The sequence below is a fragment of the Schistocerca serialis genome, chromosome 4, assembly GCF_023864345.2.
Source record: "Schistocerca serialis cubense isolate TAMUIC-IGC-003099 chromosome 4, iqSchSeri2.2, whole genome shotgun sequence".
NCBI lineage: Eukaryota > Metazoa > Arthropoda > Insecta > Orthoptera > Acrididae > Schistocerca > Schistocerca serialis.
In genome coordinates, this window is record NC_064641.1 from 353,817,904 (window position 1) to 353,829,906 (window position 12,003).

Here is a 12,003-nt window from a genome sequence, read left to right on the forward strand (position 1 = left end):
GAGTTTCTGATTGAAGCTCAACATTTTGTCCCCACCTGCATAGGACACCTTCAAAGGTTTCTTTGATGGTCCACTGCATAACCTAACTGCTAGCAGGCCAGGGTGTGAATCATACCTTCAAAGAAGCTACAACCCCCCTTGAAGATGTCCTCCATAGTTAGAAACCAAACATAGGGTATCAATAAAAAATTCATCTGATGACAGCATAATAGCCTGTAATATTCTAATAACTATGAAATTTCATATTTATTACTAGGGGAGAGTGGTGTACCTTGGAAGACTTTTCAAAATATTCACTTCTAACCTGTTTTGTAAAACAAGTTGAATATATTTTCATATTTCATTTTTATATGATACTATTCAGTTTCTGTGTGTTGTTATCTTTTTCTGAAACTACAAAAATTGCTCTAGAGAAGTAGGGTTTTACAAAAGGTAAAAACATATTCCAATATACAACATGGTCACATACTTAGGAACAAATATTCAATTGAAATTTAACAGCACTGCAACAGAGAAAATGTTGTCAGTACCGTATTCCTAAGAGCCCATCTGTTATGTTATTACTCAATACATACCAATAATCGGTAAGTGAAATCAAGTTAAGTAGGACTATTATCAAAAATTAGTCACAAGTTAAATACATTTTAAGTAGAAGCCTACAGAAAACTAACACAAAGTCCCATTTTCAAGACAGATAAAATTCCCAAGACATTAAAAAACTCAGTTCATTTGCAAATATCAGATGTTCTATGGTAAATAAATGTCATGTGACTAGGGCCTCCCATTGGGTAGACTGTTCACTGGGTGTAAGTCTTTCGATTTGATGCTTCTTCGGCAACTTGAGTGTCGATGGGGATGAAATGATGATGATTAGGACAACAGAACACTTAGTCCCTGAGTGGAGAAAATCTCCAACCCAGCCAATAATTGAACCCGGGCCTTTAGGATTGACATTCTGTCCTGCTGACCACCCAACTATTGGGGATGGACATTTTCTGTGGTAAAAGACAGTCTTCTATTTCCAGGTACAAGAAGCTGCATGATTAACAAAATATGGCTTAACCATCCACATGTTATGTAACTAGTTTTAAATCATGTAGAATTTTACTCATAATAAAATTTTATAACTAAAGAATTAATAATATCCTCCAAGTAGTTTTAATATGTTAACTGTGCTTAAATGGGCAGAACTAAAAATATTTGCAAATACTGCGCAAAACACAACGTCATGTCTCACAACAACAAAATGGTACAAAACATAGAAAACCGCTTATAGCAGTCTCTGTACCACATTTCTACATATGATTCTAAAATCAGTCACTAGACTGGTACACCAACCTAGAAATATCATGTGTTTCTACATACATCATCCTCAAAGTACATCACTCAGCCTTACATGACACATATTTGTTTGTTTGTTCTGCATTTATTAAAGCATTCCTATCTGTACCTTTATCTTTGCCAGTGATGAGTTTCATAGCATCTAGTTTGCACTACACTTTCTAACATTAATATTTTCTAGTAACGATGAATTATAAATGCATTTTACACTTATAAGTGTCAACACTGATCAAACATTAAACTGTATTCTACAATAGCATATATTCTGATTCATCCATGATCCATAAATACAACTGAAAACAAACCTTTATGCATAAAATTTAAAGGCAAGCGAAACTGTTTTCATCATTAAATAGAACTGATTTCTCCATTAGATTTGAAAACTTAGTTTTTTTAATTATATTACTGAGTATTTAGCATACTGTAATAAAAAATAAATAAATAAAAAAATTGAATGAAGAATCTATTACCTTTTTCTCGATTAATCCAAGGAATGTTTGAATATTTTGTCAACAGCATAACCTTAGTATGTAAGGAATTGTTTTTCTCATTTACATGCATAGTAGTAAGTTCTGGTGTCCTGATTATTGCCACCTGTACAGATTTCCCACTATTTAGACCTGTAAAGAGCAACAAAACAGCCTCTAGCTTAAACAATCAAACAATACATAATCTTTTAATTTAAACTGCAACAATATCTCCATCTACATTAACTGTATGATACTGTCATTACAGATTATAGAGAAACTTCCAATAGAAACTACATGAGATTTCTTATATTATTGATAGCCCTCTGAATGTTAGGCTTCTTCATCATGTTCAGAAGGGATGAGCTGAATCCTGTACAAAACAAAAATGAGGGCCTTACACATGTGTGAGCATCAGTACCATTGCAGACAGTCTTCCTCTACACTAATTATGGTAACTGAAAGTGCAAACTTTAAATGATTCACAATTTTGTTTGCAACATAAACTTTATAGTCCTTTTTCTTCAAGTTGTTAAGTCAGTGCAAGCATCAGACATATTATAATGCAAGTACTGGAGAAAAACTGTCCTGACATCATGAGATAGTTGCATCTATTGGCAGACAGGAGCTACTTAAAGCAATCAATATTATAGTAATTAAACTTCCATGATATAAACATTATACAAAAAATCATATGAGATGACCACTCACTGGGTGATATGTAATTGTCAGCTCTTAGTCACATCACTTAAAGTTGGGATAATGAGACTAGCTTTCAAGCATTTGCACACACACACATACACACAGGTACAAAGATTTGGATGCAAAGAAGGAGCGCCAATGGAACTTTTGACAGGATTCAGGAGAGGGGAAGACTGATGACACTCAGCGAAAATGGTAAAATGTAGGTTAATACTAGTAGCAACTATGAATCTGAGGGACGAGTGTGAGACAGAGGAAAAAGAGATAAGGTGATTACACTGCTGAGACAGGGGTGGTTTGTGGAGAAAAATGATAAGAAAGAACAGAGCTAAGGACACAGTTGTGAAAGTAGAAAGGATATTACTCAACATGCAAACTATGGATGGCATTGGAGGGCAATATTAAAGTATTCAAGCAGTGTTTTGGTGTGCAGTTTGCTTGACAACTGAATGATGAAGTCTATTGTTAGTCAAGGTTAGGAGGTGTTCATGTCTGTAGGCATCTGCCATATAGCCTGTATGGTTAGCACAGCTGACTGCCATTTGGGGGATCCAAGATCAATTCATGGTACTGCCACGGATTTTTCCTTGGTGAGAAGACTGGTATGGGGTGCACTCACTTGTGAGGCCAACCGAGCAGCTACTCAACTGATAATTAGCGGTTACAGGTTCAAGAAAGCCAACAATAAACAGGAAAGCAGTGTGTTGATCACATGCCCCTCCACAGTGCATCCAAAGATGCCAATGGCAGAGGATGATTTGGCAGTCAGTTGGGACATGGAAGTTTACCTATCTTTACCATATGTATGTGTACACAGCTGGTTAGTTATCTTGCCAACAAAGAACACTGCACAGAAATTGTATCACAGTTGGCAGATCATTTGGCTGGTTTCATATGTGTCTCTTCTCTGATCAGTGAATAATTTGTGAAACAGGACTGTAGGAAGTGGTGGGTGGATGTATGGGGTAGATCTTTCACCTGGGATACCCACAATGGAAAAACCTGTTGGGTGCATGTTTGCATTACATTACAGTAGTCATATGCCATAGCTCCTGAAGAGAAAAGTCTCTTGGGTGTGGAAAGAAGTCAAATTGAAAGTGTAGAACACTGAAATGATCTCATATTATAAACTACAAATGTATTAAATTGCAAATTTTGATTACAAAATAACTTAAAATATTAAATTTGAGAATTTCCCTGAAGATGATCTTTAATGAAGTAGACAGACTTGCAACAGAAAGTTCTTTAATTCAGTCTTAAATTCCACCACATTATCTAAATAAAATGTAATGCGCTCTGGCAAGATGTTGGTTACATGTGTAGAATATCAAAGGCAAATAAATGCAAGAACTACAGCACAGTCAGCTTAACAACTCATGCATCAAATTTTCTGACAAGAATAAGATACAAAAGAATGAGAAACAAAACTGAGGATCTCTTAGATAATAATCAGATTGAACTTAACGAAAGTAGAGGCTCCAGAGAGGCTATTCTGACTTTGTGCTGGATAATGGCTACAAACTTAGAAAAAAATCAAGACATTTACAATACTCAAAATGTGTAAGCACCAACAGAAAAACAATAATTTAAGACCAAGAGAGGAGTACTTGGATTATAAAGGATGTCAGCTAACGCTGCAGTCCTTCTTCACTACTATTCAATCTGTACACAGAGGAGCAATGATTAAATAAAAGAAACATTTGGGGGTGGAATGGTATCAGTGATAAGATTTAGTGGTGATGTTGTCATCCTCAGTGAAAGTGAGAAAGAATTACAGGATCTGCTGAATGGAGTGAGCAGAGTAATGGGCACAGAATATGGACTGTGAGTAAACCAAAGAAAGACAAAAGTAATGAAGAATAGCAAAATTGAGATTACTGATAACTGAACAAGAACCTTGTGGATCATGCAGTACCAGCGGGAGCTGTAGAGGGTAAAACCTGTAGGGCAAGACAGACCTTGCAATATATCCAGCAGATAGCTGAGGAAGTAGGTTGTAAGTGCCACTCTGAGATGAAGAGGATTGCTCAGGACAGGAACTCACAGTAGTACACACCAAATCAGCCAGAAGATTAACGGGAGGACAAAAACCACCTTTTCTCAGAGGGGGGAATTTTTTAATGTGATTGAAATTTTTTCAGTTATATAATTATAGCTGGAGGTTCAGGCAACAGTTTGGATCATAACCCTTAGTTAAACAAAAGAGGAAGATATTTTGCTTACAGTCCTCATCAACTAGTGTGAAGATTATGCCTCTCATTGAGCAACACAAAAAGCATTGGCTGGAGTTTTCTGAGGAAAAAGTTAGTGAAGAGCTTGAATAGTGACTCAGGAGATATGGTCATTCATATGTAAGTTTCACTGATCCAGTGTCCATCTCTTGATAGCTTCATATATGCCATGGTCTGCTTCTGAATGCTTCTGATAAGACACCAATTTGCACAGCTATTTTCCAACAGGACCTAGTCTCACTAAAACATATCCATCCTACTCCATCCCCGCCCACTGTTTTCAGTGGATTTTTTTTAGGATAAATTCTTACAAAAAACATAGCTGTAGAGTAAATGTGGTTACTACTGAAACAGCTACTTACTAAGAAAACTATTGCAACTTCAAGAAATCTGTACTCTAGGACAACAGTCTTTTAGTGTCTTCCATCAAAAATTAAGAAACCTTATATATAAAAATGATATACCTATAGTTAATCAACACAATAAACAAAACGGAAAATGGAATATTAACGTATGTGCTACAGTTATTAGAACATCATTTGGAAACCACTCAAATTAAAGATACATCCAGATGGATAAAGCTAACATCAAGATATTATAGTACCAGTAAAAGACAAGGAAGAGTGGCTGAATACATAAAAACTGATGTAAACTCCCAAAGTTAGTGAGTATTTGCATGCTGTACCATAACAGTGGATCTGGAAACTCACAAGCTTAGTATGCTGACAGCTTATAGACCATTAAATTTCATTATTTAACTGGGGAGAGCTGATATGGTTAAGCAGACTTAACTAAAGACTCATTACATGTGGAGGTAATAATTCTGATTTTTTGTCTTATCTAAGATACATACTGATATTGATGTCCAACACTGTATTACATCCTACACTGAAGTTTCCAGTGAGGGCTGAAGACCATATGTTAACAGTCCTTGAAAACTTATAGAGTAGACAGAATATCCAAAGAAGAATAGCACATTTTATCATGGATTCACTTAGTAAGTGTGATAGTCTTACAGAGAAGCTTATCAAATACCAGAGGCGGACACTAGACACTACAAGAGGTGTCGCAAACCATGGAGAGTTTTTTTGATAAAATTCAGGGAGCTCGCAACACAAGAAACGTTTGGCAATAACTTTTAAGACTACAGTTATGGAAATAAGAAAAAAATGAGTTCATATGAGGAGTTACTATGAGTATATTCTTCTTAGACATTGTTTATGATTGTAAATTGAAAGTATTAAGGTGTCACCAGAAGTAACATCAACCACATACCAAAAGGTGGCTTGCAGAGTATACATATAGATGTAGACTTCTTACATCCCAATATCTTTATTGAATTAGATGTAAAAGTGATAGTAAATGGTTCATCTAAGAATGATGCTTAAATTTTGACATAAGACTAACTATCCAGTTAAGGCCAAGTCTAAAAGGGAAAACAGAGTACAACAGAAATATAATCATTGCCTCACTCACTGGTGTTTGTGAAAAGCTACAATAGGACAACTGGGAGAGCTATAGCTAAGTCAGTCTTGATGAAAAATTTAACTCTTTCTTATAGATGTGAGATGCAAACGCAAAAAGGGACTCCTTGAAAAACAAATTTGGTTTTTCAGTTAGTGTAATTTTTCCATTTGCATTAAATTCTGAACAACTTGTAAAAAAATAAAAAGAAGAAGATTTCTGTCTCTAAATTTGAGTGATTTACGACACGTCGCATATTTGTGATTGAAAAGAGGTGTTTTGAGATAACAAATTTCAAAGTTTCACTTTATTACCATGGATTAACTGGACATATTTGAGAAACAAATTCTGCATATATACTATGCTCAAAATGTCTTTTTCTAAATGGTACAGAGTTGTTTAAGTTAAAATTACCATATTTTGTGGAATATAAGACGCTATAGACTATAAAGTACACCTTAATTTTTAAAAGATAACATGTGTACCATTTCTAGTATTAGATTGCAAGACCAGACTAAAAAAAATTCATACTTTATAAAACCGAACTGGCCTTTAAAATCCCTGAAAATCGTCATCTGAACTTTCAAACAATGGAAAATCCAGGATGGAACGTAACAGTATTATGAAAAGGAAAGTTGCTACTCACCATATAGCGGAAATGCTGAGTTACAGATAGACACAACAAAAAGACTATCACAAATAAAGCTTTTGACCATACAGGCCTTCATCAACAGCAGGCGTAGACACATGTGCACACGCCCACATTCGCGCATGTGCACACATGCACATGCACACGCGCACGTGAACATGCGCACACACACACACACACACACACGCACACTTGACTGCAGTCTCAGGCAACTGAAACCAGACTTGGCAGTGTGTGTGTGATTTTGTGTGTGTGTATGTGTGTGTGGGGGGGGGGGGGGGGGGGGTGCGCGCGTTTTGTGTGTGTGTGTCTATTGTTGATGAAGGCCTATATGGCCGAAAACTTTATTTGTGACAGTCTTTTTGTTGTGTCTATCTGTGACTCAGCATCTCTGCTATATGGTCATCTGAACTTTCTTTCTTAGTTTTATAAAATCAAAGTGACCTTTAAAATCCCTGAAAATTGTCATCTGAACTTCCTGCTTCTTCATCTTCATCTTCATCTTCTTCGTCTTCTCCTTCTTCCTCTTTGTCATCTTCGATGTGCTCCTCATATAAAAGATGTTCTTCACTGCCATCAAGAGCATTACTTATGCCACATTTCTTGAAAGATTTAGCAATAATGTCTTCTCTCACTCTAAACCACAACTGTTTTATCCACTGGCACACTTGTTTGTTTTTAGGTCGATTTGAAGCTCCCTTCAGTGTGAATTCATGTTGGGTTTCATCCATCATCTATTTATTACATTCCTCTGTCATATACATTTAAATGGTTTATTTACCAATACATCATGAGGTTGTAATTGCTAAGTCAGTCCTCCTGGAATAATGGCAAGCTCTGTATTTCTCTGTCTGAATTTCTCTTTCACAGAATTTTTCAAATGAGTACTAAACTGATCTAGCACAAGAAGAGAACTCTTCTTCAATAAAGCACCTTTCCTTCTCTCCCACACTCTGTTAATCCATAATTTCATATCAGTCTTGTCCATCTAAACCTTGTAATATATGTGAACAACACCACCTAGCACTATTTCAGAAGGTTTCGGCTTTGTTTTGTGCTTGAAAATGATCACGGGATTAAGTTTAGTACCGTCAGCACAATGTGAAAGGACAACAGTGCAGTGCCTTTTCCATGTCCACTTGTTTTTATAGTTTCAGTTTTAGCACTTTTCATGCTAAAGTTCTGTTATTTGGCACATCAGATGTCAGAGGGGTTTCATCCATATTTGCTATATGGTTAGTTCCGCAATGGTTTTCTTTTGATTTTGAATAATAAAGCAATGGAAAGATAATATTTTCTATTCATGCTCTTGTGGCATTTTCTGAGACACTTTGGTTTTGGTTCACATGTCAGTTAACAAAAACCTGTAGCACCAACCAACTCCACTCTTAAAGTCTGTTAAGTCCACTGTAGCACTAGCTTATGAGCATGTGTTTTAACCACTTTTGTATTAACACCAGTGCCATTTTGATAGTGTACTTGAATCCATTTCAACACAGCATCTACTAGTTTTGGCCATTTTGTATTCATTCCTCTGTTTGCACATTTAGTCTTCCTCATTTATTTCAATTCTTCTTTACTAGTCCACCAATCGCAAATGGATTTTTTTTTCTTTTTTTTTCTGCTGGTGGTGGGGCAAAATGCTGCTCAGTTGCTTTGTTTCCGCATTCTTCTGCATATGCTATTACTTTCAATTTATAGCCTGCATCATATGAATACCTCTTATTTTTTTCCACCACAAAACTAGCTACTAACAAAGATACTGTACTGTTACCAATAACACAAGTCAGTTCCAGTTCAAGTTTGCTGGCACAGTAAACTGCAATAATGCATCATAGGATCAGTAGTGTTCTGGGTTTGTGATGGTAGTTTGGGAGGGAGATAGTGTTAGCAAGCTTGTGAGTCCCCACAACTCATGTTCGTCACATCAGTGCACTGCTGCTGCCAGTTGAATACAATGTTGCTAGATAGAGATGGGTTTCCTGCAGGATCAAATATACGGCCATTTTTAAGAGTCTGTTTAAGAGGGTGTTAAATGAAACACTGGGCATTTTTATATTAATTTTGAATTTAAGACACACCTGAATTGTGGAGGCAATATTTTGAAGGAAAAACTGCATCTTATAGTCTGTAAAATATGGTATATATTATGTGGTTAAGCTCTTCAGACTTATAGTACATTGCTGTGTAGATAAATTTACAACTAAGTAAATTGGCCCCAAACTGAGAGAAAAGTTATTCTTTTATACAAAACTACCCATTCTTCTTCTATACAAAACTACTCTGAGCTCAAACAACCCTGTTGGCAGAACATCTGAAACTGAACATTATCTGCATTATCTGTTGAAAATACCACTTCAGTTGTACTCTCTGTTCTGCGCTCATAGGCAGCACACTGCGCCTGGTACACACTGTGCTCGGGGACCACAGCACAGCTTCGACACCTGAGGATGGGCTTATAACAGTCCAAAACCGGTCATGTGAAAATAAAGTAATTTACAACTGAAGTGGTATTTTCAACCTCTGCTACTCTGAGCTTAAAATGCCTCAAAAATTTAGATGCCGTTTTTTGAATCACTGCATACACAACTGCAAGATTTTGAAAAGGGGCCTCTTGTCAAGCCAATGTTATTTCCCTGTAGCAATACGAGGTCTGTTTTCAGAAGACTGATAGCTACTGACTTAAATGATATTATTGACACCTGTTGGATTCAAAGAACTTTCAATGGAAATAGACATGTACAGAATGAGGTAAATTATCATAAAAATGGATATTTTAGACATTATTGAATGTTTTTGCTTGTACTGCAAATTTACTTCTCTGACAAGAGGTCCCTTTTTGCTTCCTGTCTCACGTATATTCATACACCATTTTGAATCTATTTTCTTATTAAACAAATGATGAAAAAATTAAACTGAAATTGGGGCAAGGGACGATAACATACAGAGTTAAAGCATATTTTACCAGGAAGAGAAGCTTTTACCTAATTCAGAGGATAAGCTGTAACCAATATTGAAAACTCCATTACCACAATTATGTGAAATTCTCCAGTCTGTTATCAAAAAATCAAAATGCATAAGTATGCATGAAAAATGAAATGCTCCAGCAACAAAGCATGACCCACCTAGAGTATTATTAAACAACTAATACATCAAGGCAAATGAAATATAGTTTCCAGATAATAGCTGTGTCAGAAATGATGATAACTGAAATAACTGGTCACCAGTTTCAGTTATTGGTTCACCACAATGGCAACAAACATCACAGCTTTGAATAATCAACTCAGTTCAGATTCAAGGGTGCCCATATCCATGGGGCAAGAGAGGGGGCAAGCCTACCCTCCTAGCTCTCAGGCAAAAATATAGTATAGTCAGGTATTTTTTCTTCAAGAATACGATTTTAAAGTTGGTATTATTCAGGTTTTTAACAGTGTCGAAACTCGAACTTAATTATGGCTTTTTACATCTTGCCTTTCCTCTTCCTAAACATTAAAAATTCTTCATACCCCTAGATATAGCCTGCCCCCTTCTACAAACTATTGTATGCATGCCCTTGTAGAGGTCTATTGGTTTTACTCCAGCACACACTGTTTATGTCACTGGCAAATATAATTTCAAGTGCAAGAACAGGGTGGGGTGGGCGGGTGGGGGGCTTGGGGGTTGGAACCACATGGTGATGTTAAACACTATCATTCTTCTGTTCATGGTGTTTCTAACAGAGTACTAAAGCCTTGTGTCAGCTTAATAGGAGAGTAAAAATCAAAGATACCAGTTAGCTGCATAACAAGGAGCAATGCTTATTGTAAACATGACCCTATTTTTGTTGTACTTAGATAATTACAGTTCTTTGATAATAACGTGGGAATGTACATATGAAGCTAGTAATCAGAAGTAAACAGCAGCTAATTAATATAATGGAGGAAACTGAAGTTATCTTTTGCATCAGAGTACTGATTTTCCTTTCTTTCTTTGCCATTTTAAATTAAACCTGTGTAGGCACCAAGAGTATACTGCACTGTAGTGATAATTTACTGTCAATAAAGAGCATAAATTTACTTTCTGGGAGATATTTATCTCTTTTAAAACAACACTTAAAAGATAATGCTACTACAGAAGCTGAATTGCCTTTTACTCAGAGTGTTCACATAAGAATTCTGCAATACATGCAATATCAAAATGCAATACACAGAGGAGCACATCACCATATACATACATAATTAAAAATACTCAATGAATTTGTATTCCATGCTCTTATAATATTTAAATACATCAATTGTCAGCACTGAGGCTCAGTCAATACTCAGGAAGATATGATCAAATTATTGACATTTCATAAAACTCGATTGCCAAATATTTTCTGTCAATTTAGTTATTTTCTTAATAAAACTTCAAATTTGTAGACAAGATATCTCAGTCTGTTATAACTATAAAAGCCTTAAAACTGAGTTACTATAGTTTGATCTGCAAATGATGGTGGTGTGAAGTAACGGGCAAGTTGTGGTGCCCTGGAAATATTATATGTTTGGAGCTAGTGCGGCCACATGGGTCGTTCGGCCAGATGGAGCCCGGCAGCAAACACGTGGTGCCAAACGTTAACCAGACAAGAGGGGTAGCCTCAGTGCATGGTCCAGCCACGTGGCTGGGAATTCTGCTGCAATGAGGACAGTGCTTTGTGTCGATAAAGGAGATGTCTATGCTGAGAGCGCAAAAGATGGCAGACTTTGTGAAACCATCATGGCAGACATTTCACTGTTCATACGGAAATTAATAATAGCCAGATGAATCATGATACTTCAAAAAGAAACATGTACATTACTATTACTTGCATGACGATTCTGATGGTGTAATCATATTTTCAATATCTTTAATAGTTTAAGGTTTAGTATGTGACTGTAAATTATACAAGTAACACCCAGCAATGAATTTCCAAAATTTAAATGCTTCACCCGATTTTGTCAATCAACATGTCTTTAGAAAGCTATTAGTGTAAACCTAAATTGGTATAAATTACAGGCATGTAACTTGAATAGTACACGAGTTATTGGAGATCAAAGTGGCCGATTACTATCGATCATGTCAGGCCATGAGTACTCCACAGTTACACGAAAAAACGGTAGCAGCATGCTTATAAGTACATTTATTCATCTAT

General features: G+C 36.1%; 1 protein-coding gene across 6 annotated transcripts in view; it reads right to left on the reverse strand.

Moving 5' to 3' along the window:
- The window catches only part of LOC126474141 (axotactin), a 557,260-nt gene that overhangs the window by 173,235 nt on the left and 372,022 nt on the right, over positions 1–12,003 (reverse strand). For all 6 annotated transcript variants that reach the window (XR_007586577.1, XR_007586576.1, XM_050101588.1 and 3 more), the window contains one exon: positions 1,812–1,961. Coding sequence is in view for 4 of the 6 variants with exons in the window: in XM_050101588.1 (XP_049957545.1) it covers positions 1,812–1,961 (150 nt within the window). In the remaining 2 variants the exon portion in view is untranslated. The remainder of the gene's footprint in view (positions 1–1,811; positions 1,962–12,003) is intronic.